Source organism: Eretmochelys imbricata, chromosome 5 (genome assembly GCF_965152235.1).
Source record: "Eretmochelys imbricata isolate rEreImb1 chromosome 5, rEreImb1.hap1, whole genome shotgun sequence".
Lineage (NCBI taxonomy): Eukaryota > Metazoa > Chordata > Testudines > Cheloniidae > Eretmochelys > Eretmochelys imbricata.
Window position 1 is genome coordinate 61,158,077 of NC_135576.1, and position 26,396 is coordinate 61,184,472.

The following is a 26,396-nucleotide window of genomic DNA, read 5'->3' on the forward strand; positions in this document are numbered from 1 at the left end:
ATGGTTTGCATTGAATGGGTGGATGGGATGTACAAATTATTACTGTTATTCATTATTTGTATTACAGTAGCATCTTAGAGGCCTCAGTTAAGAATCTGAACCGGGTGTACTACAAGCTTGTGACTCCCGCTCCAGACACCCCGAAGGAGAACAAGGGATTTGAACCCCAAAGACTAAGGAGTTGAATCGACTGATTGTATAGAACGTTTTTGTGCTATAAAAACATGTTGAGTAAGGTCTTTTATTAAAGCTTGTAATGTTCTAAACTTTAATAGTCGGAGGATTTGTATACAGACTATGGTTATGATTTTATGTATTTGTGTATATAGAGAACTGTGCTCATAAAGCTTTGACTGCACCTCACAGTAGGTCTGTGAGTGATCACACAGGTAGAGACACCTCCCAAGCCAGTTGTTTACATGAAACCACTTGAAGTACCCACCCATTGTCCAGCCCAAGAAAGGACAGCCATGGACCGCTAAAGTTAATGGAAAGACAGACATTCCAGCTCTCAAATCAAGAGGAGTTTTCCACACTTTGAATAAACATGAGTCACCAGGGACCAAGAGGGAGGAAAACAAAAGGAAAAAAAGCCTTTAAAAAACAGACTTGTGTCTGTGGTTTGACATCCAGAAACTGAGGGACAGTCACTTGGCAGACTCTGTACATGAATTGCTGGATCCTCCCTATGGCTAAAGGGTATGCTGGGAAACGGTTCAAAGGCAATAGGTAACTTGTATTAGAAAAGAGATTTTATCTCATATGGAAGCATAAAGTCTGAGGTTGTGTCCATAATCTGTATGTTTGCTTTCCCTTCCTATTTCATCTCTGAATCTCTGACTTTTCTATTAAATAAACTTTTTGTCTGTTTTTACCCCAGGCAGGTCTCTGTTGTACAAACTGTGTGGAGTGTGTCCCCCAAAGTGAAGTGATGACTGTCAGGCTGGTTTCACACACTGGGGGTGATGAACCAGAGGGGGAACAGTCAGGGTGTGTGATAGTTAAGAACTTGAGAAGGACAGATTTAGGGAGACTCAGGACTGAAGGGCTGTTGGTTTCACCCTGCAAGGAGTAATAAGCTCGTAAGACCTTGGGTGAGACCTTGTGCTTGTGGGGTGGCTATTGGTGTCAAGGAATTAAACCAGAGCTGCACAGAACAAAGGGCCCTAAGATTACTGGACTGGCAGTGACAGAAAATCTTATTCATCTAGGTGATCCCCAAAGCATCACAGTGCTGTACAAACAGATAAAATAAGACCGTCTAGGCTCCAGAGAGCTCAAAAAAATCTTTCTGAACAAAGGGAGTCGCATGTCACTTTGCGCAATGTAGCTATGTTATTCCCACAATCAATAGGGTGATAAAGGTGATATTTTCTCTTGCAGAACAGGTCTCTATCGTTATCAGCTTCTCCCCCCATTACACTCTTTTTGCTCTATGACTTTAGGTATTTATGTTCAGTCAATTTATAGATAGGGCCCTACCAAATTCAGGGTCCATTCTGGTCAATTTCACAGTCATAGGATTTTAACAATGGTAAATTTCATGATTTCAGCTATTTAAATCTGAAATTTCACAGTGTTGTAATTGTAGGGGTCCTGACCCAAAAAAGAATTCTGGGGGGATCGCAAAGTTATTGTAGTGGAGGTTGCGGTACATCTCTGCCTTCAGAGCTGGGCAGCTAGAGAGCGGTGACTGCTGACTGGGAGCCTGGCTCGGAAGGCAGAGATGCTGCCAGCAGCAGTGCAGAAGTAAGGATGGCATGGTGTGGTAGAATCATAGAAGATTAGGGTTGGAAGAGACCTCAGGAGGTCATCTAGTCCAACCCCCTGCTCAAAGGAGGACCAACACCCACTAAATCATCCCAGCCAGGGCTCTGTCATGCTAGGCCCTAAAAACCTCTATGGATGGAGATTCCACCACCTCCCTAGGTAACCCATTCCAGTGCTTCACCACCCTCCTAGTGAAAAAGTTTTTCCTAATCTCCAACCTAGACCTCCCCCACTGCAACTTGAGACCATTGTTCCTTGTTTGGTCATCTGCCACCACGGAGACAAGCCGAGCTCCATTCTCTTTGGAACCCCCCTTCAGGTAGTTGAAGGCTGCTATCAAATCTCCCCTCACTTTTCTCTTCTGTAGACTAAATAACCCCAGTTCCCTCAGCCTCTTCTTGTAAGTCATGTGCCCCAGCCCTTAATCATTTTCGTTGCCCTTCACTGGATTCTCTCCAATTTGTCCACATCCCTTCTGTAGTGGGGGGACCAAAACTGGATGCAATACTCCACATGTGGCCCCACCAGTGCCGAGTAGAGGGGAATAATCTTTCCCTCGATCTGCTGGCAATGCTCCTACTAATATAGCCCAATATGGTATTGCCACCTTTATTTATGTGCTGCTGCCTGCAGAGCTGGGCCCTCAGTCAGCAGGTGCTGCTCTCCTGCCACCTAGCGCTGAAGACAGCAGTGCAGAAGTACGGGTGGCACGGTATGGTATTGCCACCCTTACTTCTGTGCCGCTGCTGGCAGAACGCTGCCTTCAGAGCTGGACACCAGCCGCCACTCTCCGGCTGCCCAGCTCTGAAAGCAGCGCAGAAGTAAGGGTGGCAATACTGTGACTCCCTTAAAATAACCTTGTGACCTCCCTGCAACTCCTTTTTGGGTCAGGACCCCAATTTGAGAAACACTGGTCTCCCCCGTGAAAGCTGTATAGTATGGGGTAAAAGCATACAAAAGACTAGATTTCACGGGGGAGACCAGATGTCACAGTCCGTGACATGTTTTTAATGGCCGTGAATTTGGTAGGGCCCTACTAATAGATTAATCTGCTTCTTTAAAAGGTTTATCAGCTAGTCACATTACTCCATCATCTAGGCGGATTTACATGAATTATTATTATCATGGAGCTTGTATACTACAGAACCAGGGCAAGAAAAAGGGAAACTGTTATTATTCCAGTACTCTTGATGTCAAATTTTGATCTTACTGTAACTATTGTAATATGAAAGTGTAACATGCAGCATATTTCAAACCTAATGTACACCGGCCAGTCTTCAGCCTCATTCAGACATTACCCTGTTTTGTGTTTTTCTGGACAGGAGCCAAGCTTTCCTTCCTGCAATTCCCATGATTCCTGGAAACAGAGTGAATCTTCTAGAAAACCGGGTGTCCAGTCAGGAGAGGACCACAGCTGTTCTCTTAGATCAGGCCTTTCGAATCAAAGATGACATTGTTTCTTATCTTCAAGGAAGTAAGGGCCATCAACAGGGGGAGGCAACAGCACGACAACTGCTGGAAAACCACATACAGACTATTACAAGCATAGTTAAGAAGCTCAGCCATGATATAGAGGTAGGTCTGCATTTGTTTTTGGAGCTGGTGGGATTTGTTGCATCTCTAGTTTCCTATGATTCAGTCAGGACCAATATATTTTTCAACTATAGAAAGATACTTAATATTGTATAAGCAGCTAATATTAATATATCTTTGCTCTCCCTGGGAGGCCAGCTACCGACTTCTGCCCCAGTTACTGAGCATGGTACAGTTCTCAGAGGATTTTTGGCCTTCTTAAAAGGTTAGATTTTCTCCTGTGGCTAAGATCTGCCTCAGCAGGGACATCAGGGAGCTAATTACAGTTCCCTGATTCCTGTATGCAAGGAGCATTTACAACTGGCCAGATATGGACAGATTCAGGCCCCATTTTGTTTCCAGAGTGGCACAAATGGCCTGGAAAAGGGAAATAATTTGGCCCAAAGACTCTGCTCATGAGAAGTTGGAACATGCTTGGACTTGTTAAAAAACACATGGAGACATAGCATACAGGTTGGCCTGATGAACAAACACACCCATAGTTGTTTAGGGCTTTGTGATGGGGTGAATTTCTAAAGATTTGTATCCAAACCCTTTAGGGATGGATATCTTTCAGGCTCAAGTTTTTCATCAGATTTCTAATCTGTCATTATTTCAGCTGGACCAGGGAACACCCTCTCTCGCCCTCTAGGAGTGCTTGCAGTTCTATGTGAAACCAGGAAATGCAGAGGCTTGTGAAAGTAAAAATAAAACAATTAATAGAGCTTAAGACTGTGGTAGTTAAATGAGAAGACTGAGAATTTTAAACTATTGAACCCTTAAGAAAAGCTAACAATAAAGTTCTCAGTGGCACTCACCAGAAATATGGAGGATTGATAGCAACTCCAAGATTAATTGTACTGAAATTTTCACTTAAAATTCCTCTGTTCCACACTTCAGCACTTGAATTTGGTCTCCAGATTTGCTGCAGCCTAGCTTCCCAGCACACCAAGACAACAATGCCATGGGGAGACCTTGAAGTACTGGTGCCTTAACTCAAGGGCACTTGGTTCCTTCAGTGCCACTGCCTCAGCAGTCCTGCACCCCAGGCAGCTGTGCTGGAGGAAGCCAGTGTCTCTGCACCAGGGCACTAGAATTTGAAGGTTTCCCTGGCATTGCTACCTCAGCTCCGTGGAGCAATAAAGCAACAGAGGCCTTTGATAGGGCACTTCAAGCCTTGGTGCAGAGCTCCCTCACAACCCAGGCCACCTGGATAGCACCCATCCCTCCATCCAGGCATCGACAAACAAACCACTCATCTTCCATCCCGTATGCTCACTGACCCACCTTCATTTCCCCTGGTGCACCATCAAAATTGTACTGAGACAATCCCTTCCCCAAAGAGCTTACACTTTATTTGTTCTGTTTATAAAGTGCCTAGCAAAAGGGGGGACCTGGTCCATAATGGGGGCTGGTAGGTGCTCCCACAATAAAAACATTATTAATTATTATAAGGAGCTGGGGTGAGCATACATATGCTTAAAATCTTCATAAATTATAGCCTTAAAAAAAAAGGTATACAAATCAAGTGATTTACCCTCCACCCCCAAAATCTGAGTACTTTAAAATTGTTAAAATCTTGGGGTATTCTAAAATTCATTTTTTTAACTCCACCACAAAATGTAATAGTTACTATTAATTCAGATCTTGGCAAAGGCAACTGATAGGAAGAATTTAAGTTAACAAACTGTTCCCAGAACCATCCTGACATTTTGATGACATCATTAACGATGCTCAGCAAAAGAAGTAACCACAATACAGTCATCAAACAGTTCTGGCTGGTGTTGCATAAGAAACAGCAGGACAAACGCAATCAGTGTCATATGGAAAACAACAAAACCATTAGTGAAAGAAACGCTTAAAAATGATTGAACACTGACTTTGACCAGCATTGAAGAGCTTTCACAGGTGCAGTTATTTGAATATATTTCACTTCCCCAAGGTTGGCAAGTTGTGGGAATTTAATACTGTTTGGAGTCCAGGGAATTAGATGAAGAACTGGAGTAGTGATTTCTCTCAATAAATAGGATATTGGTGCTTTCCATCTTAATAAACGAAAGAGAGATACTGCTTTTGTCAACCAAAGAGCAGGTGTCTTTCATCCAACATTTCATCTTTGTGAGTTTATCACACCACATTTGCCTTGTTAGGCATACTACAAATGAATCATTTGAGCAGTGCTAATGCACTTGATCTTTTGAGAATAACATTTTTCTACCAAAGAACAAAAATAAATGTATAGTCAGGGCTCACTATTTCGGATGCATGCCACGTGCATTGTCACTAGAGCTGTGAAGACAGAATGAAAAGATTGTCATTACATTTTGCTCTCCAAATTTCTCAGCCCCCTCAGTTCTCCCATGCGCCATCTCTCTCGGGCCAATGCTAGAATGCCTCCTTCTGCTGCAGAGATGGTAAAGAGCTGATGTAGCGGCCACTTACATTAGGGGTATCTTCTGGTGGAAGTAGGGCCCTGATGCCTGCCCTATGACCGCTTTGCACCAATCTAAGTGGTATAAAAAGAGCCACAGGGCAACGATAAATCAGGCCTATAATTTTTTCTGACTGTTTGACAGTGCATTAAAACAAGTCAAAAAAATTTCTGTTAACTCTCAGAAATACATGGGATGAGCTCAGACAGTCAGGGATTCAGAACAAGGGCCATGTGTCTTTCATCTATATCACTTCAACAATGCAACCAAAGTCAGCTCAATATCTGCAATGCATCACAAAAGCTGCCTTCAAAACTTTTGCTAAGTTCTGTGTAACAAAGATAAAACTGTATCCAGCTTCAATAATAATTTTACTGATTCAAAAATGTTGCATTAAGCACTGCGTGTTTGAAGAAGCTCCAGGAACTTGACAACAGGCAAATCTCAAATTACTCTGATTTTACATAGAATGCTTTACTCAGCTCTAATCAATGGATAGCTTGAAAAGTCTGCTACAGTGTTTGCACAGTATGGGAGTTTTCAATGTATGTGTCCTCTCTCCTGCTTAAATTGGAACTCATCCTAAAATGTTTACTCAACTCTGTTAGTTATATCAGACAGCATCAGAGGTGGGGCTGGTAGCACAGTTTCATGTTAAGGTTGCCTGCCAGTTCCCATTAGATGACCCTGTTTTCAGTTACTTATAACTTTGCCAAACCTTATCTGTTCAAGCTCAAATTTCCCATGCTGGGTCTGTGCCTCAGCTTCATATACATATATATACACACACACACACACACACACACACACAACTTCAGCCAAAATGGAATAGCCACCTCAGACCAATGCTAATGAAAAATGTTGTTTTTCCCATGTTAAAAATACAGAGCTGTGCTTTGGATGTATTAACTGCTATATAATGCTAAGTCTCTGGGAAAAAAGTCAGGTCCTAGACATCTCATTGACTCATAGATTGTAAGGCACAAAGAGACCATCATGATCATTTAGTCTGTCCTCCTGCATATCGTAGGCCACAGAACTTAACCAACCCATTCCTGTAATAGGCCGATAACTTCCGGCCAAGTTACTGAAGTCCTCAAATCTTCATTTAAAGACTTAAAGTTACAGACCATCCACCATTTATTCTAGGTCAAACCAGCAAGAGACCCTTGTCCTATCCTTCAGAGGAAGGCTAAAAAAACTCAGGGTCTCTGCCAATCTGACCTGGGGAAAATTCCTTTTCAACCTCAGATATGGCAATCAATTAGACCATGAGCATGTGGGCGAGATCCACCAGCCCAACACCTGGGAAAGAACTCTTGGTAGTAACTCAGAGCCCTCCCCATCTAGTGTCCCATCTTGTAGTAATTGGAGATACTTGCTAATAGCAATTGCACATGGGCTATATGTCATTGTCAGCTCTCTCTTCATACCATCCCCTCCAAAAACGTATCAAGCTCAGTACTGAAACAAATTAGGATTTGTTTTTTGCCCCCACTACTTCCCTTGGAACTTCACGTTTCTGATGGTTAGAAACCTTTGTCTAATTTCATGCCTAAACTTCTTGATGGCCATTTTATATACGTTTGCTCTTGTGCCAATATTTGGCTTTAACTTAAATAATTCCTCTCCCTCCCCTGGTGTTTATCCTCTCATGTATTTATAGAGAGTAATCATAACTCCTCTCAGCCTTCATTTTGTTAGGCTTAACAAGCCAAGCTCCTTAAGTCTCCTCTCATAAGGTAGGTTCCCCATTCCTCTGATCATCCAAGTAGCCTTTCTCTGCACTAAGCTTTGAAATATTAATAAATGAAGTAGTTAAACTAAACAAGCTCATAGGATGTGACCTATGAATTTATAGGTTTTGGAGAAACAAATAAGAACAAGAGATAATGTTGCAACAGGAACTACTTTTGCTGTTCAAAGTTTGGACCATAAATACCTACATGGATTTGGAGACCTGCGTGGAAGGGTGGCCAGGTAAGTAAAACATAGTGGGCCTGATTCTCATTTATACTACTCTAGGTGGGTAAAGGGGCCTTAATGTGGGTATAAGAACAGCCATACTGGTTCAGACCAAAGGTCCATCTAGCCCAGTAGCCTGTCTTCCAACAGTGGCCAATGCCAGGTGCCCCAGAGGAAATGAACAGAACAGGTAATCCGCAAGTGATCCATCACCCATTCCCAGCTTCTGGCAAACACAGGCTAGGGACACCATCTCTGCCCATCCTGGCTAATAGCCATTGATGGTCCTATCCTCTATGAACTTATCCAGTTCTTTTTTGAACCCTGTTATAGTCTTAACCTATGGAACTCCTTGCCAGAGGATGTTGTGAAGGCCAACTGTGCATTGTGTGAAGAAATATTTCCTTTTGTTTGTTTTAAACCTGCTGCCTATTAATTTTATTTGGTGACCTCTAGTTTCTATGATATGAGAAGGAGTAAATAACACTTCCTTGTTTACTTTCTCCACACCAGTCATGATTTTATAGACCTCTATCATATCCCCCCTTAGTCATCTCTTTTCCATGCTGAAAAACCCCATTCTTATTAATTGCTCCTCGTATGGCAGCCTTTCCATACCCCTAATTTTTGTTGCCCTTTTCTAAATCTTTTCCAGCTCAAGCATATCTTTCTTGAGATGGGGCGACCACATCTGAATGCAGTATTCAAGATGTGGGTGTACTATGAATTTATGTAGAGGCAATATGATATTTTCTGTCTTATTAAATATCCATTTCTTAGTGATTCCCAACATTGTTAGCTTTTTTGACTGCTGCTGTACAGAGTGGCTGTTTTCAGACTATCCACAATGACTCAGATCTTTCTTGAGTTATAACAGCTAATTTAGACCCCATCATTTTATATGTCTAGTTGTCTAAATTATGTTTTCCAATGCGCACTACTTTGCATTTATCAACATTGGGCAACAAAATGGCAAATTAAATCACCTAGTTTTGTGAGATCCTTTTGCAGCTCTTCAGTCTGCTTTGGACTTGACTATCTTGAGTAGTTTTGTATCATCTGCAAATTTTGCCACCTCATTGTTTACCCCTTTTTCCAGATCACTTATGAATATCTTGAATAGGACTAGTCCAGTACAGACCTGTGGGGGGCATCACTATTTACCTCTCTCCATTGTGAAAACTGACCATTTATTCCTACCTTTTGTTTTCTGTCTTTTAACCAGTTACCAGTCCATGAAAGGACCTTCCCTCTTACCCCCATGACAATATACTTTACTTCCTTTTACACTGCCAGAGCAGTGTGAAGTGTTGTTAGTGCACATGAGAATTGAGTTCAATGTGTTTGTAAACCTGGTACTGTATTTTACTATGGTGCCAGGCCCACACTCGGAAAGCACCCAGACTGTGGACCTGCCCATGCTCCGTCCAGAGGGTCTGCCCTCACTCTGCCTCTTCTCCCCCCCACCCCGCCCCAGGCTCCACCCACAGCTTACTCCTCTCTGTCCCTTCCTTCCCCACCATGTGAGCAATGGGCAGGGCCTCGGGATGAGGCCAATGGGAGTGGGGGCCTTGGGGCGGACCACAGGCAGGGCCTCGGGGAGAAGAGGCTGAGTGGAGGTGTGGCCTTGGGGCAGAGCTTGGGTGGAGCAGGAGGTGGGGTCACGGTCCAGTACTAGGGCCAAAAAGATTAATCCAGCCCTGGTAAAATATATAATGCTAATGAATAATTAAATCTTCCTCAAAAACATAACATTTCAGAGATGATATCCTTGATGTGCTGGCTAGATTTCAGCTTGAATAATTAAATTTTCCCCCATGTAAATTCCCCTATAGTTTCAATTATATATGGCATAGAATTCTTCATTTCCTCTCCTAAAACTGAGAACAGCAACACTACTGTATGACAGCTAAGTACCACTGTGTTCCACCCCAGAGATGGATGCATTTTAGTTGTGGCTGCAGAGATAGCTGTAGTCTGTAAAGTGAATTCAATATTTTGGAATATGTAGATGAGTGTGATGGGGAAATTTTCAGGGTGCTAGGGAAAGATAGACTTCTTCACCTCAGGCTAGGCTGTAGCAAATATTGCCCAGATAACTTGCACCTAATAAAGAGTTGGCTGAGGAGCTCTCTGGTCCACTGATCTTCATTTTTTACTAACACTGGAATAGTGGGGGAATTCCAGAAGACAGAAGGGTGCCAGTATTTTATCAATATTAAAAAGGGTAAGCAGAATGTCCATCTGGTTAGTCTGATATCAGTGATGGTCAAAAGAAAGAAAAAGCAGATATGGTAGTCAACTGATAAAGGATTAAAAAATAGTAGGAATATAATGTTAGTCAATATAGTTTTATGGTAAACAGGTCTTGTCAAACCTGATTAATCTCTTCTATGAGATTATAGGCTTGGTTGATGAAGGCAACCCTGTAGATGTAATAGACTTAGCCTTTTGTAAGGTGTTTGGCTTAGTACTGCACAACATTCTGATGTAAAAAATACAATACACTATCCAATAGCTATAGAGCACATGATGAATGCATTGAGAACTGGCTAGTGCACAGATCTCAAAGTAAGGGAATCATCATTGAATGGGGTGTCTCTAGTGTGGTTCTGCAGAAATTGGTACTAGTCCTGACTCTGTTCCACATTTTTATCAGTGATCTGGAAGTAAACATAAAATCACTGCTAATAAAACTTGCAGATGGCACACAAATTGGCAGGTTGATAAATAACCATGACAGTGTGGTCTGGATTGCTTGGTAATGTAGACTTATGCAAACAAAATGTAAACTGCATTAGGCTGCACATTTTCATCTCGAACAATGAATGTAGGCCATGCCTACAGGATGAGCAAGCTGTATTGTGGAAAGCAGTGACTGTGAAAAGGATTTAAGGGTCACAGTGGACAGGCAATTAAACATGTGTTCCTAGAGGAATGCTGTGGCAAGAAGAACTAATGTGATTCTTGGCTATGTAGACAGGGAAGTAGTGAGTACAAGTAAGGAAGTAATTTTACCTGTGTATTTGGCATTGGTGAGACCAGGAATACTGGTGTCAACACTTTAAAAAGACCTATTGAAAAATTGGAGAGGGCCCAGAAAAGAGTCACAAAAAATGATTCAAGGTCTGCAGAAAATCTCTTACAGTGAGACTTAAAGATCTCAGTCTGCTTAGCTTCTCAAAAAAAGTTTGAGAGGTGACTTGATCAGTGTGTAAATACCTTCACAAGGAGAACATACTGGTCCTAAAGGGCTCTTTACTCTAGTGGAGAAAGACCTAACAAGATCCAATCCCTGGAAGCTGAAGCTAGACAAATGTAAGGTAAGTACAAAATTTTAACAATGAAGGTGATTAACTACTGGAATAAACTACCAAAGAAGTGATGGAGTCTCCAGCTCGTGATGTCTTCATCTCAAGACTGGCTGCTTTTCTGGAAGTCGTGCATTAATCAAACCCAAATTGCTGGGCTCAATATAGGGACAACTAGGTGAAATTAAATGGCCTGTGGGGTTGTCCATGACTTTTAGGTGACATATTACAGGGTGGGTCCTTAATTTTGTGGAGTTTTTGTTTTCAGTGTTACAAGGGTGTAGTCTTGGAAAAAAACATTAAAAATGCATTCCATAAATTGGGGATAGCCCTGTGATACTCAGGCGTTGAGACTAGGTGACCTAATGCCCCCTTCTAGTTTTAAACTCTAATAATCTACTGTACTTCTAGGGCTGTAGCTTCTCCGAGGGAAGAATCGTACCCCTTCCAGAAGGGGAATGGTCACAAGATTAATTGTATAGGGATGGATCCACTAGTCATCCACCAGGCCTGACAGCAGATGTGTCCCAATTAGCTCCAAGGAGCTCTGTATTCCATGCATCTGCAATCCTCCCTCTTCTCCACCACTCTTTCCTCATTCCCTCACCAGGGATAGAACTACAGTAGTTTGCCAGCATTTGGGGCTCCCAGCCTTTGGAATGAAGTATTTGCCTCTGAGGAAGCCAAATTTCCAGCTTGGCAGTGCTGGAAACCTATTTTCAAAATTGTACATATTGGGCCAGATTCTCTACTAGTGCAAATCAATACCTTTCTCTTATAGTCCATGGAGTTATGCCAATTTACACCAGCTGAGATTCTGGCCCATTATATTTATTTGATAAGCAGAAGGTTGCAAAACTCCATTTTTCAATTGCTCAGAACTGTCCTAAAATTTCACTTTGGGGTGAAATTTTCTACGGTTGTACTCCACCTAAAGGTGAATTTTATTTGTTTTTTGTTGTTTGTTTTAACTTAGGGGAAAATCCATTCAGCCATATGTGTTAAGCAAGGCTAAGAAAAGCATACTTTTACCATTGTAAAAAATTATTGGCACACTTTTTTCACACAAATAACTCAACAGCTGAAGTTGAGACTTGGTGTGTGAATAGTGCCCACTGAGATGTACAGCCACACTTGCAATTTAGCTTGTCATTGCAGTTCACACCTTGCTCTCAAAGGAAACCTGCACAAAACCTTCAAAAGAGAAGTCTGGGAGCTTAAAGTCATAGCTTGCTAGACACTAAAAATCATGGTCTAAATACAGGCAATGGATTTATGGCTTATTACAACAATCTGTAACCCACCAACCCCCTTTTTTGTACTATGACTGACTGGAGAGGTACTAACAGGCCACTTCACCTTCAATGGTCTCTCAGAATGTGGGTAACTCCTATCCTGACCAATCTGTTCCACCTTAAATTTAGCTCTGAGTACCTTTCCCAGACCTGAAGAACAGCTCTGAGTAGCTCCAAAGCTTCTCTCTTTCACTAACAGAAACTGGTCCAATAAAAGTGATTACCTCACTCACATTGTCTCTCTAATATAGTTTTAAGCAATTGAAAAATCATTTGTGAGCATGCTCACCTAGTAACTGCTGAGGTTTTTCATTAGTGTCTAATTAATCACACCTTGTCCTGTGACTTCCCAGTGCATACTTTCCCTTATGCACCTTGACCAGTATAAGGGCTGCTACCTTTAGACTACTGCTGAATGTTGGACAACTTGCTTGAGGTTTTTCTGCACAGGATGGGCCAGCAGAATAGCTTCAGTAGCTTCACTGTCAGCCTGCTGCAGGTTCTCAACTTCATCTCTCTTCCTCCACAGACTCATGGGTTTGCTCTCCCAGTAGGATCTTTGGGATCCCTTAGTGTTCCACACTCCTCTGCCCACAATGGTGTTTGATCACTCCCAGAGCTGTCATGGCAAGCACTGTAATCCTGTCCTCTGGATGGAATGATGCCTTAAACTCTGAGCTTTGATGTTAAGCTAAATCCTACCCTTGCAAAGCTTTACATGTGGGATAGTACAATTCAACACCACCCCCTAGGATATTTGTATGTAAATATGTGTTTTCTTCCTTTCAGTCAGCCCCATCTTCCTCCTCCTGCCTTATCCATGCATTGATGTCCTAACCTATTCTGCGAGGCTGCAATAGTTACTCCCATGGCAATTTCTGTGATGTCACAACAAGAAGATTCTGACACTAGCTCAAATGGAAAATTAAAGACTCTGCTGTGTGCGACCATGGTCACCCAGAACAGACCATGGAACATATAACTCCTCAATGCCCCATTCACAAATATGAAGGATGCATCACAGCAATACTCTGCTACTCCAGATGCAAATATCTGCCTTAACCATCTTAATGAAATATAGTTGTTGCTCAACATTTACATCAGACATATGAGGAAGAAGAAGCGGAGTTCAAACTGGGAATTTCATAAGCCAAAGTGGGTGGAGGCAAATTTGCATAGTTAAGTGACTAATTTACTATTTTTTTAAAACAGAAGCATGAATCACCTACCCATAATTATAGGTTCCTACTGAATTTGTAGATTAGTTTCCCTGAGCACAAAACTATTTGGGCTGAAAAGGACATTAATGAACCCTGGCCGTCTGTCCATGAGCTACAGTAATTCATCCTTCTGTGGTCCATCATATAGAGCATGCTAATATACATTGGAGCTTGTCATTCAAACCATGTTCTCCTTTCTCTTCACTCCACCTCTTCCCCCAAATGATTACCTCCATATACCTTTTGTCTATTCCAGAAAGATCAAATACAAGATCTGAATTTTCTCCCTCAGTATGGTGTAAAGTGTTTCACTACTAGCAAATGCATCATCAAATAATTTTTGAAAGTTCTATAGGCATTTCTGAATAACAGGGAAAGCCCACCCCCAACGTAGAATCCTATAATAGCAGGGTTGGAAGGGACCTCAGGAGGTCATAGAGTCCAACCCCCTGTTCAAAGCAGAACCAATCCCCAACTAAATCATCCCAGCCAGAGCTTTGTCAAGCCTGACCTTAAAAACCTCTAAGGAAGGAGATTCCACCACCACCCTAGGTAACCCATTCCAGTGCTTCACCACCCTCCTAGTGAAAAAGTTTTTTTCCTAACATCCAACCTAAACCTCCCCCACTGCAATTTGAGACCATTACTCCTTGTTCTGTCATCTGCTACCACTGAGAACAGTCTAGATAATCCTCTTTGGAACCCCCTTTCAGGTAGTTGAAAGCGGCTATCAAATCCCCCCTCATTCTTCTCTTCTGCAGACTAAACAATCCCAGTTCCCTCAGCCTCTTAATCATTTTTGTTGCCCTCCACTGGACGTTTTCCAATTTTTCCACATCCTTCTTGTAGTGTGGGGCCCAAAACTGGACACAGTACTCCAGATGAGGCCTCATCAACCTCGAATAGAGAGGAATGATCATGTCCCTCGATCTGCTGGCAATGCACCTACTTATACATCCCAAAATGCCATTGGCCTTCTTGGCAACAAGGGCACACTGTTGACTCATATCCAGCTTATCATCCACTGTAACCCCTAGGTCCTTTTCTGCAGAACTGTTGCCTAACCATTCGGTCCCTAGTCTGTAGCAGTGTATGGGATTCTTCCGTCCTAAGTGCAGGACTTTGCACTTGTCCTTGTTGAACCTCATCAGATTTCTTTTGGCCCAATCATCTAATTTGTCTAGGTCCCTCTGTATCCTATCCCTACCCTCCAGTGTATCTACCACTCCTCAGCAAGTTTGCAGATGACACTAAACTGGGAGGGTGCAATCCACACCATCCTCCAGATCATTAATGAAGTTATTGAACAAAACCGACCCTTGGGGCACTGCACTTGATACTCCATTAATTGTTGTGTTCCCATTTTGTTTGCTCTCAAAATTATATATATACTAATTTCCTGATTTTTAAAATGAGCCCAAGCACAACTGTCGTTGCGACATACGTCCATATGCACAAAAATACAAAACAAGCTGACAAATGTAAACAAAAAGAGAGACCTCCCCATAAACATAAAAGTACTCTCCTCAACCCACCAGCAAAACACTGAACAAGGAGATGGACTCTGCACTTCCTTCTGAAGGTTAAATTCTGCCTGTTCTTTTTTTCTTGCATACTTCTCTGTATAACAAAGCAATGGAAATCAGAGAAGTCCAGAACTTTATCGGATTATTACAAGCCATGAATGAAGTTTACAGAATGAGAAACAGTTACTACGTGCTTCAGAATTTTTTAATCCTCTGCTAGATACAATGGTATAACAGAAACTGTTCCTTTCATTGTACTCCCTATAATTGTAAAATTAAGGTCCTTCAGGATACAGTAGGAAACTTTGGGGCTATATTTATGTCAATAACGAAATGCATAAATTTATCATTTGAGGTTTACTTATTCATATGCAAATAATTTAAATCTCATGGAATTATAGTGTCTTGGTCTTTCGATAGTCTCTTTCATTGCAGTCTGCACTCTGTCTAGCCCCTCCCTGTCTGTCTGACCAGGAAATGGGAACCTCACCTTAGGCAACTCTTGTCTTCCTCTTTTATAAACAATTAATTAGATCAACATGTTAAGCAGTTTCCTGTTTCCTTATCTTCTTGCTCCAATAGCATTCAAGCTTTTTAGTGATCCAATTTTCCTTTCTATAGTATACCTTCAGGCCTGAATCTTTATATACGTATGCAAAAATGTGCACACATTTTCCGCATACAATTATTATGCAATTGTGTGTGCAGCCAGAATAACTGCATCCATAAACACCCTAGACATCTATTTGGTTATTTGCTGCTATCTAGCTCCTATAGAGAACTTTTCCTCTGTCAATTTCAAAGTGCTTTAGAAAGGAGGACTCAGTATCCCCTTTTTATAGATGGGAAAACTAAGGGATCGAGAGGTGCAGTGACTTGTCCAAGGCCACCCAGTAACCCACTGGAAGAGCCAGTAATAGAACACACATCTTATGGGTCCCAGTCCAGAACTCTAGCCACCAGTTATGCAAACACAGTTATCTTTACCCAATTATGAAAATCGGATCCTTCATCTGCTATGACTGTACTTTTCACATCTTGCATTAAGCATTCTCAAATTTCTCATGCTTACATTTTTTCAAAACTCTTCTACTTATTGCTTAGAGTTGGAGGAGTCTAAGGGAGGAGTCTAAAAGGAGTCTAAGGGAGTTAACAGCTAAATGGGAGCCGGGTGCCTAATTTTCACAGGCTCTCTTATAGTATTAATAGTTATGCAAATCCCAGCCAGCATGTTATCTTTTGCCAGGTTTAATTTCAGTTGCATATAGATGCTCTCTCCCTGATGGTCTGACTCTTTTAGAACTCTGTCCTGCACATTATAGAACAGAATTAAAACTGACTTTGCTTTCCACATGCCAGCAAAATCAACATTTTAAAAGTTATAGGACCAATTTTTAAGCAGGAACAGCTCTCTCAACTTCCACAGAGTTGTACCAGTTTACACCAGATATAAACTTGATTCACCCTGCCTAGAGGTTTTTTTTTTTCCCCACTAGTTCTTGCCCTCACAAGAAATTTACAACAAATAATTCCATAATCTTTAGATTGTAGATGCTTTGTACTTCATAAAAAGAAAAGGATTACTTGTGGCACCTTAGAGACTAACACGGCTGCTACTCTGAAACCTTTGTACTTCATATTATTCTTGGCTTTGTTTCCACGGTTTGGGCCAAAAAAGCTGCTGACCAAGTAAACAATTCAACAAACTGTGTAAGAAAGTAACCCTGCTGTCTCTCTAAACATATGTTCACCTTCTTGGTTGTTATGTAATTGTTCTCCAAGTCAATAATCCCTTTTGATCAAAGTTCTGGCCTACTTACAAGGTCTCTATCTACAATGACATTTCCATTTTATCTAAATGCTCTGGAGGTCTATCACAATATCCAAGAATCATCAGAGTAGCTTTGTCATCTTTTATTTAAACACTTTAAATCTCATCCACCAAAATCTCTCTCCAGACTTTTATCTAGCAACAATGTTGATTCTCCTTCTCCTGTTTCCTTCTGTCTAGTCCTTAGGAAAATAGTTCATTCAAATATTTAAAATGTAGTTGATTTCCTTACTCAGCTTTTATAACATTGCATAGTATGTAGTGTCCTTAAAGTTCTATTTCAACTATCTTATAAGTACTCTTAACATTTGAATAGAAAAATCCTCCTATAGGGCCAGCTGCTGCAGCCTACAGAGAGATTGTGGGACTGCTCTAAAGCAGAGAAACCGGCATGAATATCCTGCACAAGGGAGGGCACCAGCTGTGAAGATGTGGTGCAGGTACATTCTGCTTCCCCTCCATGCTGTGTAGCAGGTGCATTGGCCACCCCTCTCACATTGAAAGACGTGCACAGAAGTGGTAGAGGTGACTCCACCTGAACATTTTTAGGCATTTTGTTAACTTCTATTTAAATAACAGATTCAAGAGAGAGGGAAAACAGCATTTTAAACTGCCTTAGAAGTTAAGTTGATTAAATATTATTCAGTCATTCTATTATTCAACAAATGTTGTCATTGTCAAATTTTCCCATTTTGAATCGCCACACAGATTTTGGTGAATGCAGTTGAGAGAGTTGAAATAGATGGTGACAAACTGCTTATAAAGCAGTATACTTCTGTCAGTAACAGAACTAAAACTGCTCTTCCTTAGCATCTGCCTCCAAACTAGGTATGCTATAGTCACAAGCTAGAACATCAGTTGCAGCAATGTATCATCTCTGTTCCTAGGCATTTGTTTCTAATGCAAACACAGCAGCACCTGGACCCCAACTTAGCCCATGGGCATACATTTTAGAACTCATTTAACTCTTTAATTGTTGGATTATTTCACTGTACAAAACCTGTAGAACTGGGTCCTCTAAGTTGCTGAGCTTCGTCTGTTTCCATTGCTTCAGTGGGATCTCTGCGGTTAATGAGATGTTCAGCATATCAGCCCTATGCTTCACAGTTGCAAATTAAGGGCTAAATGCTGACTGTCTTCAACTCCTGTTGACTTCAATTGTTACAGAAAAGAAATGATATCCCTAGGCAACCAGAACTGGAAGCAGGGTTGGTATCAGAATTATTGTATCAATGTTTGTCTAGCTCAGGGTATCCTGCCACAGTCAGGATGCTACGAGGGGACATGGCGCAACTGAATGGTGGCATGGTGAGGCTAGCAATTGTCTTCAAGTGCAAAAATAACATTATTCTACTATTGATACTCTTCATGTTTTGTAGTTAACCTCTTTTTTTTTTATTCTAGATGTGATGCAAGCATTGCAAAGCTATCTGGAGACATAAATATCATCAGGCACGAGATCCAGAGGCTAGAGAAAGAGATTGGTGGCATCCGCTCTACCTCAGAAAGTTATGCTAATAATTTAGAGATGAAGGTGAGCAGATGAATACAATGAAAATATCTTTTGGCTGTAAGATATGGGATATAAGTATCTTTCTCATCACAACTGCTGACCAATGTTAATGGAGGATGTGATATTGACATTGGTTTATTGATTTGTTTGAACAAGCCCCTTTCCATTCCAATAACATTATACAATAGCATCATGGGAGTGTGTGTACACACTCTCTCTCTCTCTCTCACACACACACACTAAGGAGAAATGCAAACTAAACAATGTAATCCTGGGATGTGGGGATCATGAAATGCTAAAAAAAAAAAAAAAAAAAAAAAATCCCATTATAATTTGCTAATAATATTTCATTACACAAACCTTAGAGCCTTGAGCCCTTTCTTGTTTTAAAATGCATCTTGAAATTTCAGATCCAAGGACTTTGAAGTTGGAAAATACCACAGGAAACCAGGATTTTATTCTTTAGTTTCAGCTTCAGAAAGTAGCTGGGACAGATCTAGTTGCTTAAGTTCATCACTAATTAGCCATGCAAATTTTGGAACCATTCCAAAGTGCTCTTGAACTTGTCATTCTTAGGGTAAAACTTTCACTTTTGTCAGTCACTTTTTCTGCTGAAGTATTTTCTTCTGCAGTGTATATAGCATGGATGTATGGATATTTTCACAACCAACAGTACTGTATGGTATTCCTAGCATTCGACCTCTCCTCTCCTGTCAGAGACTAGCACCCTCAGCTCCCTTTCCCTTCAATACAAATACAAGCTGATTCGCATCCTGCAGGATTGAGTACATAAATAATATCTTTACACAGCGGTAATTTGCCTCTTACCAAGTAATAACTGCCGGTCCCTCCTTCCACCCCAGTGAGTACCCACCATATTCATTAAAGGTTTCTATTTAGATGAAATTTACTATACCTTAGTCTTTAATTTCCTTATTTAAAATAGTCAATTCACTGCATTCTGCATGAATGTGCTTCTATGTAAAACAAGCTTCCAGTCATTTCATACAGTGCAAATATCAGCTTCATCTGCTCCAAGGCAGAACTACCCATGGCAGTTCAGATGAAGATATTTTACCTGTATTATAAGATACTGTTTGGAAATCTGTCTCTTTCAATACATGTAAAAACATCCTGCCTCCCTACTAAATGGAAAGCAGAACAGGTATGTGCTAAAATCACATGAAGCAGTATACAAATGTGTGTGTGTGGGGGGGGGGGGAACAAAACAAAACAAAGTCAGCCACCTCATATAGAGACATTAAGCAGAAAATGGAACAACAGTGTTCACTGAAGAGAAAACATATCTTCTCACAGAATGACCCTAAATAGAATTCAGAAGAACAGAATCTGAATGCAAGTTAACCTATTGATTGGAAAACTATAGTAAAGAACAGAATTATCGGACAACATAGACTAACGTGATTTGTTGGGGAAGAGTCAACCTGGTTTTTGTAAAGGGAAATCATGCTCACCAATTTACTAGAATTTTTTTTTGGGGGGAGGAGGGTCAACAAGCATGTGAACAGGGGTGAACCAGTGGATACAGTGTACTTAGCTTTTGACAAAGTAAGCTGTCAGGGATAAGAGGGAAGGTCCTATCATGAATCAGTATTTAAAAGATAGGGAACAAAAGGTAGGAATAAATGGTCAGTATTCAGAATGGAGAGAAGTAAATGATGGTGTCCCCCCAGGAGTCTGTACTGGAAAAAATACTGTTCAACATATTCATAAATGATCTGGAAAAAGGCATAAACCATGAGGCGCAAAATTTTCAGATGATACAAAACTACTCAACATAGCCTGATACAGGAGGGCTAGGAAGCAGTGGAAGAGGGGAGATGTATAAACCCAAGGCTAATTAAGACGTAGTTTCCTGTAGACTAGGGAGAGTTGCTACAGGTTAATTGGAGCACCTGTAGTCAAGTAAGGCCCTGTCAGGAACCTAATAAAATCCCCTGCTTCAGGCAGTGAGGGTGTACGAGGAAGGAAAGAGGACTGGAGTTTGGAGGTGCATTGCTGAGACTTGGAAAACCAGAGAACTGAAGGAAGGGAGACCCTGCCTCAGCATCAAGGACCGAGGGTAACCCTACCCAAGGGGGAAGAGGGTAAGAAATCTGCAGGGGTTGGGAGGGGCTGGGGCTCAGACTGAGGAGCAAACCCAGACCCCTCCCCTGCTTCCATCCTCTACCATCTTCCTGGGCCACTAGTGGGGTCCTTGGTGCCCCCTGCCAAGAAAAGCATGGGACCCACCATATCAACATTGGCCATTCTGTCACAATAGTTAAGTCCAAAGCAAACTGAGGAGAGTTAGAGAGATGTCACAAAACTGGGTGACTGGGCAACAAAATGGCAGGTGAAATTCAGTGTTGATAAATGCAAAGTAATGCACATTGGAAAACATAATCCCAACTAGACATATAAAATGATGGGGTTTTAATTAGCTGTTGCCACTCAAGAAAGAAATATTTATGATCTGGATAGTTCTCTGAAAACTCCACTCTATGTACAGTGGCAGTCAAAAAAGCTAACCATGTTGGGTCTCACTGAGGAAGGGACAGATAAGAAGACAGAAAACAGCATATTGCCTCTATATAAATCCATGGTATGCACACATCTTGAATACTGTGTGCACATGTGGTTGTCCCATCTCAAAGATATACTGGAAAAGGTTCAGAAAAGAGCAACAAATTATTAGGGGTATGGAAAAGCTTCCATATGAGGAGAGATTAATAAGACTGGGACTCTTCAGCATGGAAAAGAGACAACTAAGCGGTAGATGATAGAGGTCCATAAAATCATGACTGGCGTGGAGAAAGTAAAGAAGGAAGTGTTGTTTACTCCTCATAACACAAGAAATAGGGGTCACCAAACGAAATTAATAGCCAGCAGGTTTAAAACAACAAAAGGAAGTATTTTTTCACACAGTGCACAGTCAACCTGTGGAACCCCTTGCCAGAGGATGTTGTGAAGGCCAAGAGTATAACAGGGTTCAAAAAAGGACCAATCCTTCATGAACTTATCTAGTTCATCAATGGCTATTAGCCAGGATGGGCAGGGATGCAAAACCATGCTCTGAAGTTTCCCAAGCCTTTGTTTTCCAGAAGCTGGGAATTAGGGTGACCAGATGTCCCGATTTTTGGGTCTTTTTCTAATATAGGCTCCTATTAGCCCCCCCACTCCCTGTCCTGATTTTTCCACACTTGCTGCCTGATCACCCTACTGGGAATAGGTGACAAGGTATGGGTCACTTGATGACTACCTGTTCTGTTCATTCCCTCTAGCATTGACCACTGTCAGAAGACTGGATACTGGGCTAGATGGACCATTGGTCTGACCCAGTATGGCTGTTCTTATGTTCAGAAAACAATGTAATCACTGTGGGTCTTATTTGACTCACCTTAAGTAGTCCTGTGGATATCAATGATCCTACTCCTATGGATTAAGGTACTAACAGTATATAATGGTGGCAGAATTGGCCCTGTTTAGTTTGGGATTACATTTGCCATATACAGTTTTCTAATTGCCAAATGAATTATAATTTCCCAGTAGGTGATTTTTAGCTCATGATTAAAGTCTTGCATGAACTTCAAAAAAGCCTTTACATTAGGGCCTAATTAAATTCATCTGCCAAGTGTACTGAACATAATCAAACTCATGGTATTTCAAATTTTCTCAGATTTGGTCTCCCAATTTAGGTAGACCTGCATCCTGGATTCTCTACATAAAACCATCATTTAGCATCAAGTATTTGGAATGCTATAAAGAATGCTACCAGTGAATCATCATGCATTGTAAATAGAGTTGGGAGCCACGATAGGTAGCTGTATATACGAATTTTACCTTATAAAGGGCTCAGTCCCCACTGACCTCAATAGGAGTTAAATGGTGGTCCACATCTTGCAGAATCTGGTCCAAAGAGAATAGAGTATACAGCCAGAAGTTTGACTGCTAGACTTTAGCATGCCGTGAAATTACTTTTGGAAAAAGCACTTTCAGTTGCACACCCATCTTAAGTTCAGGCTGATTTTCCCAGCTCCTGTAGCAATAATGTGTAGTTAATGTAAGTGCTGATAGTTTGGCTCATGAAAACATTCCCTGTTGAATTTTCATTAGGTAATGCGGCTATTAGACAAGATCGAGACTTCCAACTCTGAGCAAAGCTCTCATTTAAAGACAGTCCAGGGGGATCAACACCATGAATTGCAACTTCTGGATTTCAAGTAGGTGATGGAAAGTTTGGGTTTTTTTAATTATATTAATGCACTCTGAATGCTTTAGTCTGATGATGGAGTTGGCATGAAACAGCAAAACGGATTGATTTATATACATGCAAAAATGCTGAGGGAAGACATACACAATAGTCATCTATTAAAAATATAGAATTGAATAATATTGTTTTAAAAACTAATCCTTAAAATGAAGAGCCACTAAATGCCACCCCAGAAAAAACAACAAATGCAAAAGTCAATGAAGCTTACCATACTCAAAAAGGCACTAGCCACATTTGTTCAATTTACCATAACATTTATGGCTGACTTGCAGCCTGGCTAGTGTGGCAGCACAGGGGCGTACAGGAAATCAAGGTACCCCCCCATACCCCTGTTCTGGCTACCCATGCCATTGGAAGCAGCATGGGAAGGGAAACAGGCTCCATAGAGCTGCTACTTCACCCATTTGTGCAGGTGGGCAGGAAGGGTGGGGAATAGGTGGACCTTTAGGTCTGGCAGACACTGTAGCTATGCTAGGGCATCAGGAAATATATGCTGGTCATGATCACCTGCACCTAGGCAACCATCAATTTTTAGTGGAGTGACCAATTCAGCTTTATCGATCAGAATGAGGTCTACTATAGAATTACCCCCACCTTGCTTACGATACTTTGTGTTAAAATAAATTCTCACATTTTTTCTTTCTACACCTTTATAAAAAGATGTTTAAGGAGCTGTTCATCCTGCGCAACCTTACCCGGTAGCCCTGTCACAGCTCTAGATGAGCTCCCCCTCCTGGACACTCACTAGACTGCTCTGAGGGGATCCAAATGCTGAATCCCTCCAGAGTCTGAATGGAGCCCAGGCACTGCCCCAGCTCGAGGTGTCTAGGCTCACACTCAGTAAGGATCCCTTACTTAATTTTCTGCGAACTGAGACCCTGCAGTCCCACTGCCCAGCCCCGTGGCTGCTCTAGCTACAAGCAAACTAGGCAGCTGCCTAGTTTGCATCATGGCAGCCAGGCCAAACCTGAACTATGCTGCAACCCCACATGCTGCTCACTCAAATTTTACCCAGCCAGCCCCTCCCCACATCATGATGGAGAGACACTAGGCTAAACTTGAGTGAATGGCACTGCAACCTGGCACTTGGCTCCCCCAATTCTACTACAATCACTGGAAGGCTCACCACACTCCCCACCAAAAAAGTCCAAAGCGCCTTTTCTAGGAGGTGGAGGGGAGTCGCACACTGAAGTTTTGCCTAGAGGAGGCAGATTGTCTTGAGCAGCCTCTGGACCAATCCTTGTTACCAGTGGTGACACCTCTGGTTCCCCCATAGCTTAAACACCTGCTAGGTTTACAGTTTGTCTTCAAGGGGTATGTGAGATGTCTACACAACAGACATTTTGCACAGGAGTCTAAAATACATTTGCTCTTACTTAACATGAAAAATTTAGATCCAGACAAAAATAAACCCTATATGCTTCCCTCCCCTCCCCCTCCAACTCACTCAGTTTCTTTACCACTCTGGACCATTCTTTGTGCTGGTGCCAGGGTCCTCTGGGAGACCCAGGACCCTTCCCCTGCAGTGACATGACTTATCTGAACCTTAGTGCATCTCTCTCTCATTCGCTAACTCTGCAGGCCAGTTTGCTTTGATCTTGGTTGGTCCCTCAGCTAAATTGCCCCCACACCCCCACTAAGAAAACACATCCATCTCTTCTCCTTGGTCCTGTGTGACTCTGAGAATTTCTCTCTCTTCTCTCCCCCACCCCCACCCCTCGACCTTTTCAAAATGTTTGCCATCTCTTGCTTTGTCCTCTCTGGATTTTTTGTCCTCTCTGGAAATTTTCTACTCTCTCCTTCACCAGCCCCCTTCAGAGAGATAGGATATGACAGGTTCTCCTAGGCTTGAACTAACCTATTGTCTCAAGATGCTTCTACCTGAACAGGTAGCTAGCAATTTCTAACACCTTTTGAACCTGGTCAGGGAAGGATGTGACACAGCCCACGTCAGCAAGGATGGGAGCCACATGCACCTAGAGCTATTCAAAAATACAGTCCTTTCAAAAGAACCACTTCATATCCTTGATCAGAATTCACAACTTGTACAGGCAAATTCCCCATCTTGTGACTTCAGTTAGCACATTGATCTGTACATATAACAGATCCTGCCCTTCTGAATTGTCAATAATTCTAAAGCATGTAATGGTATCTTTGACATAGAATGCCATTCTCCCCCACCCTCTTCTGCCCACTCTTTCCTAAATATGAGCTTTAGCATTCCAGTCAAGTGACTCACCCACTCACTTTTCAGTAATACCAATTATATCTCCCCTCCTGACTCCCTTTAAATTGCTCAGGTTGACCACTGTACCATACTATCTGTATGATCTCAATACACTCAGTGTATTTTCTCAGGAGCAAGTAAAAACATTTCCAGGAAAAGCACTTAAGCAACACCACTTGGCAAAAAAATGTATATTATCTCCCTGATTACGATTTGCATTCCAGTGGTACCTAGGGACCCCAATGATGTGCTAGGTTCTATAAAGCACAATGAAAATACAGTCCCTCACCCAAAGAGCTAACAGTAAAACAAGAGATAACAGGTGGATACAACAAACAGTGGGGAAGCTCAAAGAAATAGTTAGACTAGTGAAACTGATAAGTATGAGCAGAAATGGTCATAGCATGCCAACTGACCAATCATTGTTGAGGTTTTTTATAGGCATCATGCAGAGGAGAGCGTTTTAGGGGGGCTTTGAAGGAGGCCAATGAGGTAGCTTAGTGGTTGTTTACAGGGATCTTTTATGTGGGAGGGCTGGCAAGGGAGGAAATGTTAAGATGCTTTTTGAAAACTTTACAAATGGATGCTGAAGAATGGCATAGTGGAGGCAAGAGTGGTGTCTCAGTAGTAATATAAAAGATGATGGGTAAGGCAGGGATAAACCATGACGGGCCTTAAAGCAGAGAAGATTAGTTTGTGTTAAAGGGGAGCCAGTGGAGGCATGCAAAGAGAGATGTTATAGAGAAACAATGAGCCAGGAAAATATTTGCAGCAGCGTTTTGAATAGCTATAAGTAGGGAAAGACTGCAGGATTGTGAGAGAACTTATTGTTCTTAAGTGGGCAGAGAAAATGAATGAACTGATTTTTTTTCTGGTCCCTCACCACTCCTTTCTGCAAGCCTATTCATCCCTGGCTTATCGCTGACTATGGGGAAAAACTTGTAGTACAGGATTGTTATCATTTTTCTTGATAAATGGGGGGGCTCCTTTTTCCAGAAAGTGAGTCCATTGATATGATAGAGAAAATTGCTCAAATTTTCATTCTTGAACTTTCAGAACAATCTCTTGCAATTGTTTGGTTTTTTTGTTTAGCAATAACAAAATGACCCAATGCATTATTTAAAATAGCTCTTGATAGGTGTGAGCTACAGGCAAGAACTGATGTCAAATTCCATGTATAGCAAGTCATTTACAATTGCTCTGTTCTTGTTTTCAGAATCTCAGTTACTGTTAATTACCATTATCTCTACCACCAGACTAATAACACTGTACCTGTAGCATTGTTTAAAAAAAGTCTCTCAATTTTTTTTAGGATGATATTTGAACTTTAGAATTACAAGTAAATGTGCCTTCCAGGAATGCTTTGTTATAAGCTTCTGTTTTATATTTTGACTGAGGCACAAAAGCCCAGCTGGCTTACCCCAGAGCTGTGCACTTACTCAGTAGTACCGCTCAAATTAG

The 26,396-nt window shown here is 41.6% G+C and overlaps 1 protein-coding gene across 1 annotated transcript in view; it reads left to right on the forward strand.

Annotated features, from left to right (window-relative positions):
- The first annotated feature begins 688 nt into the window (after positions 1–688).
- The window catches only part of FAM81B (family with sequence similarity 81 member B), a 35,315-nt gene continuing 9,607 nt past the window's right edge, over positions 689–26,396 (forward strand). The window contains exons 1-5 of the mRNA XM_077818016.1: positions 689–729; positions 3,045–3,345; positions 7,636–7,754; positions 18,327–18,456; positions 22,552–22,658. Of these exons, the coding sequence (XP_077674142.1) occupies positions 689–729; positions 3,045–3,345; positions 7,636–7,754; positions 18,327–18,456; positions 22,552–22,658 (698 nt within the window). The remainder of the gene's footprint in view (positions 730–3,044; positions 3,346–7,635; positions 7,755–18,326; positions 18,457–22,551; positions 22,659–26,396) is intronic.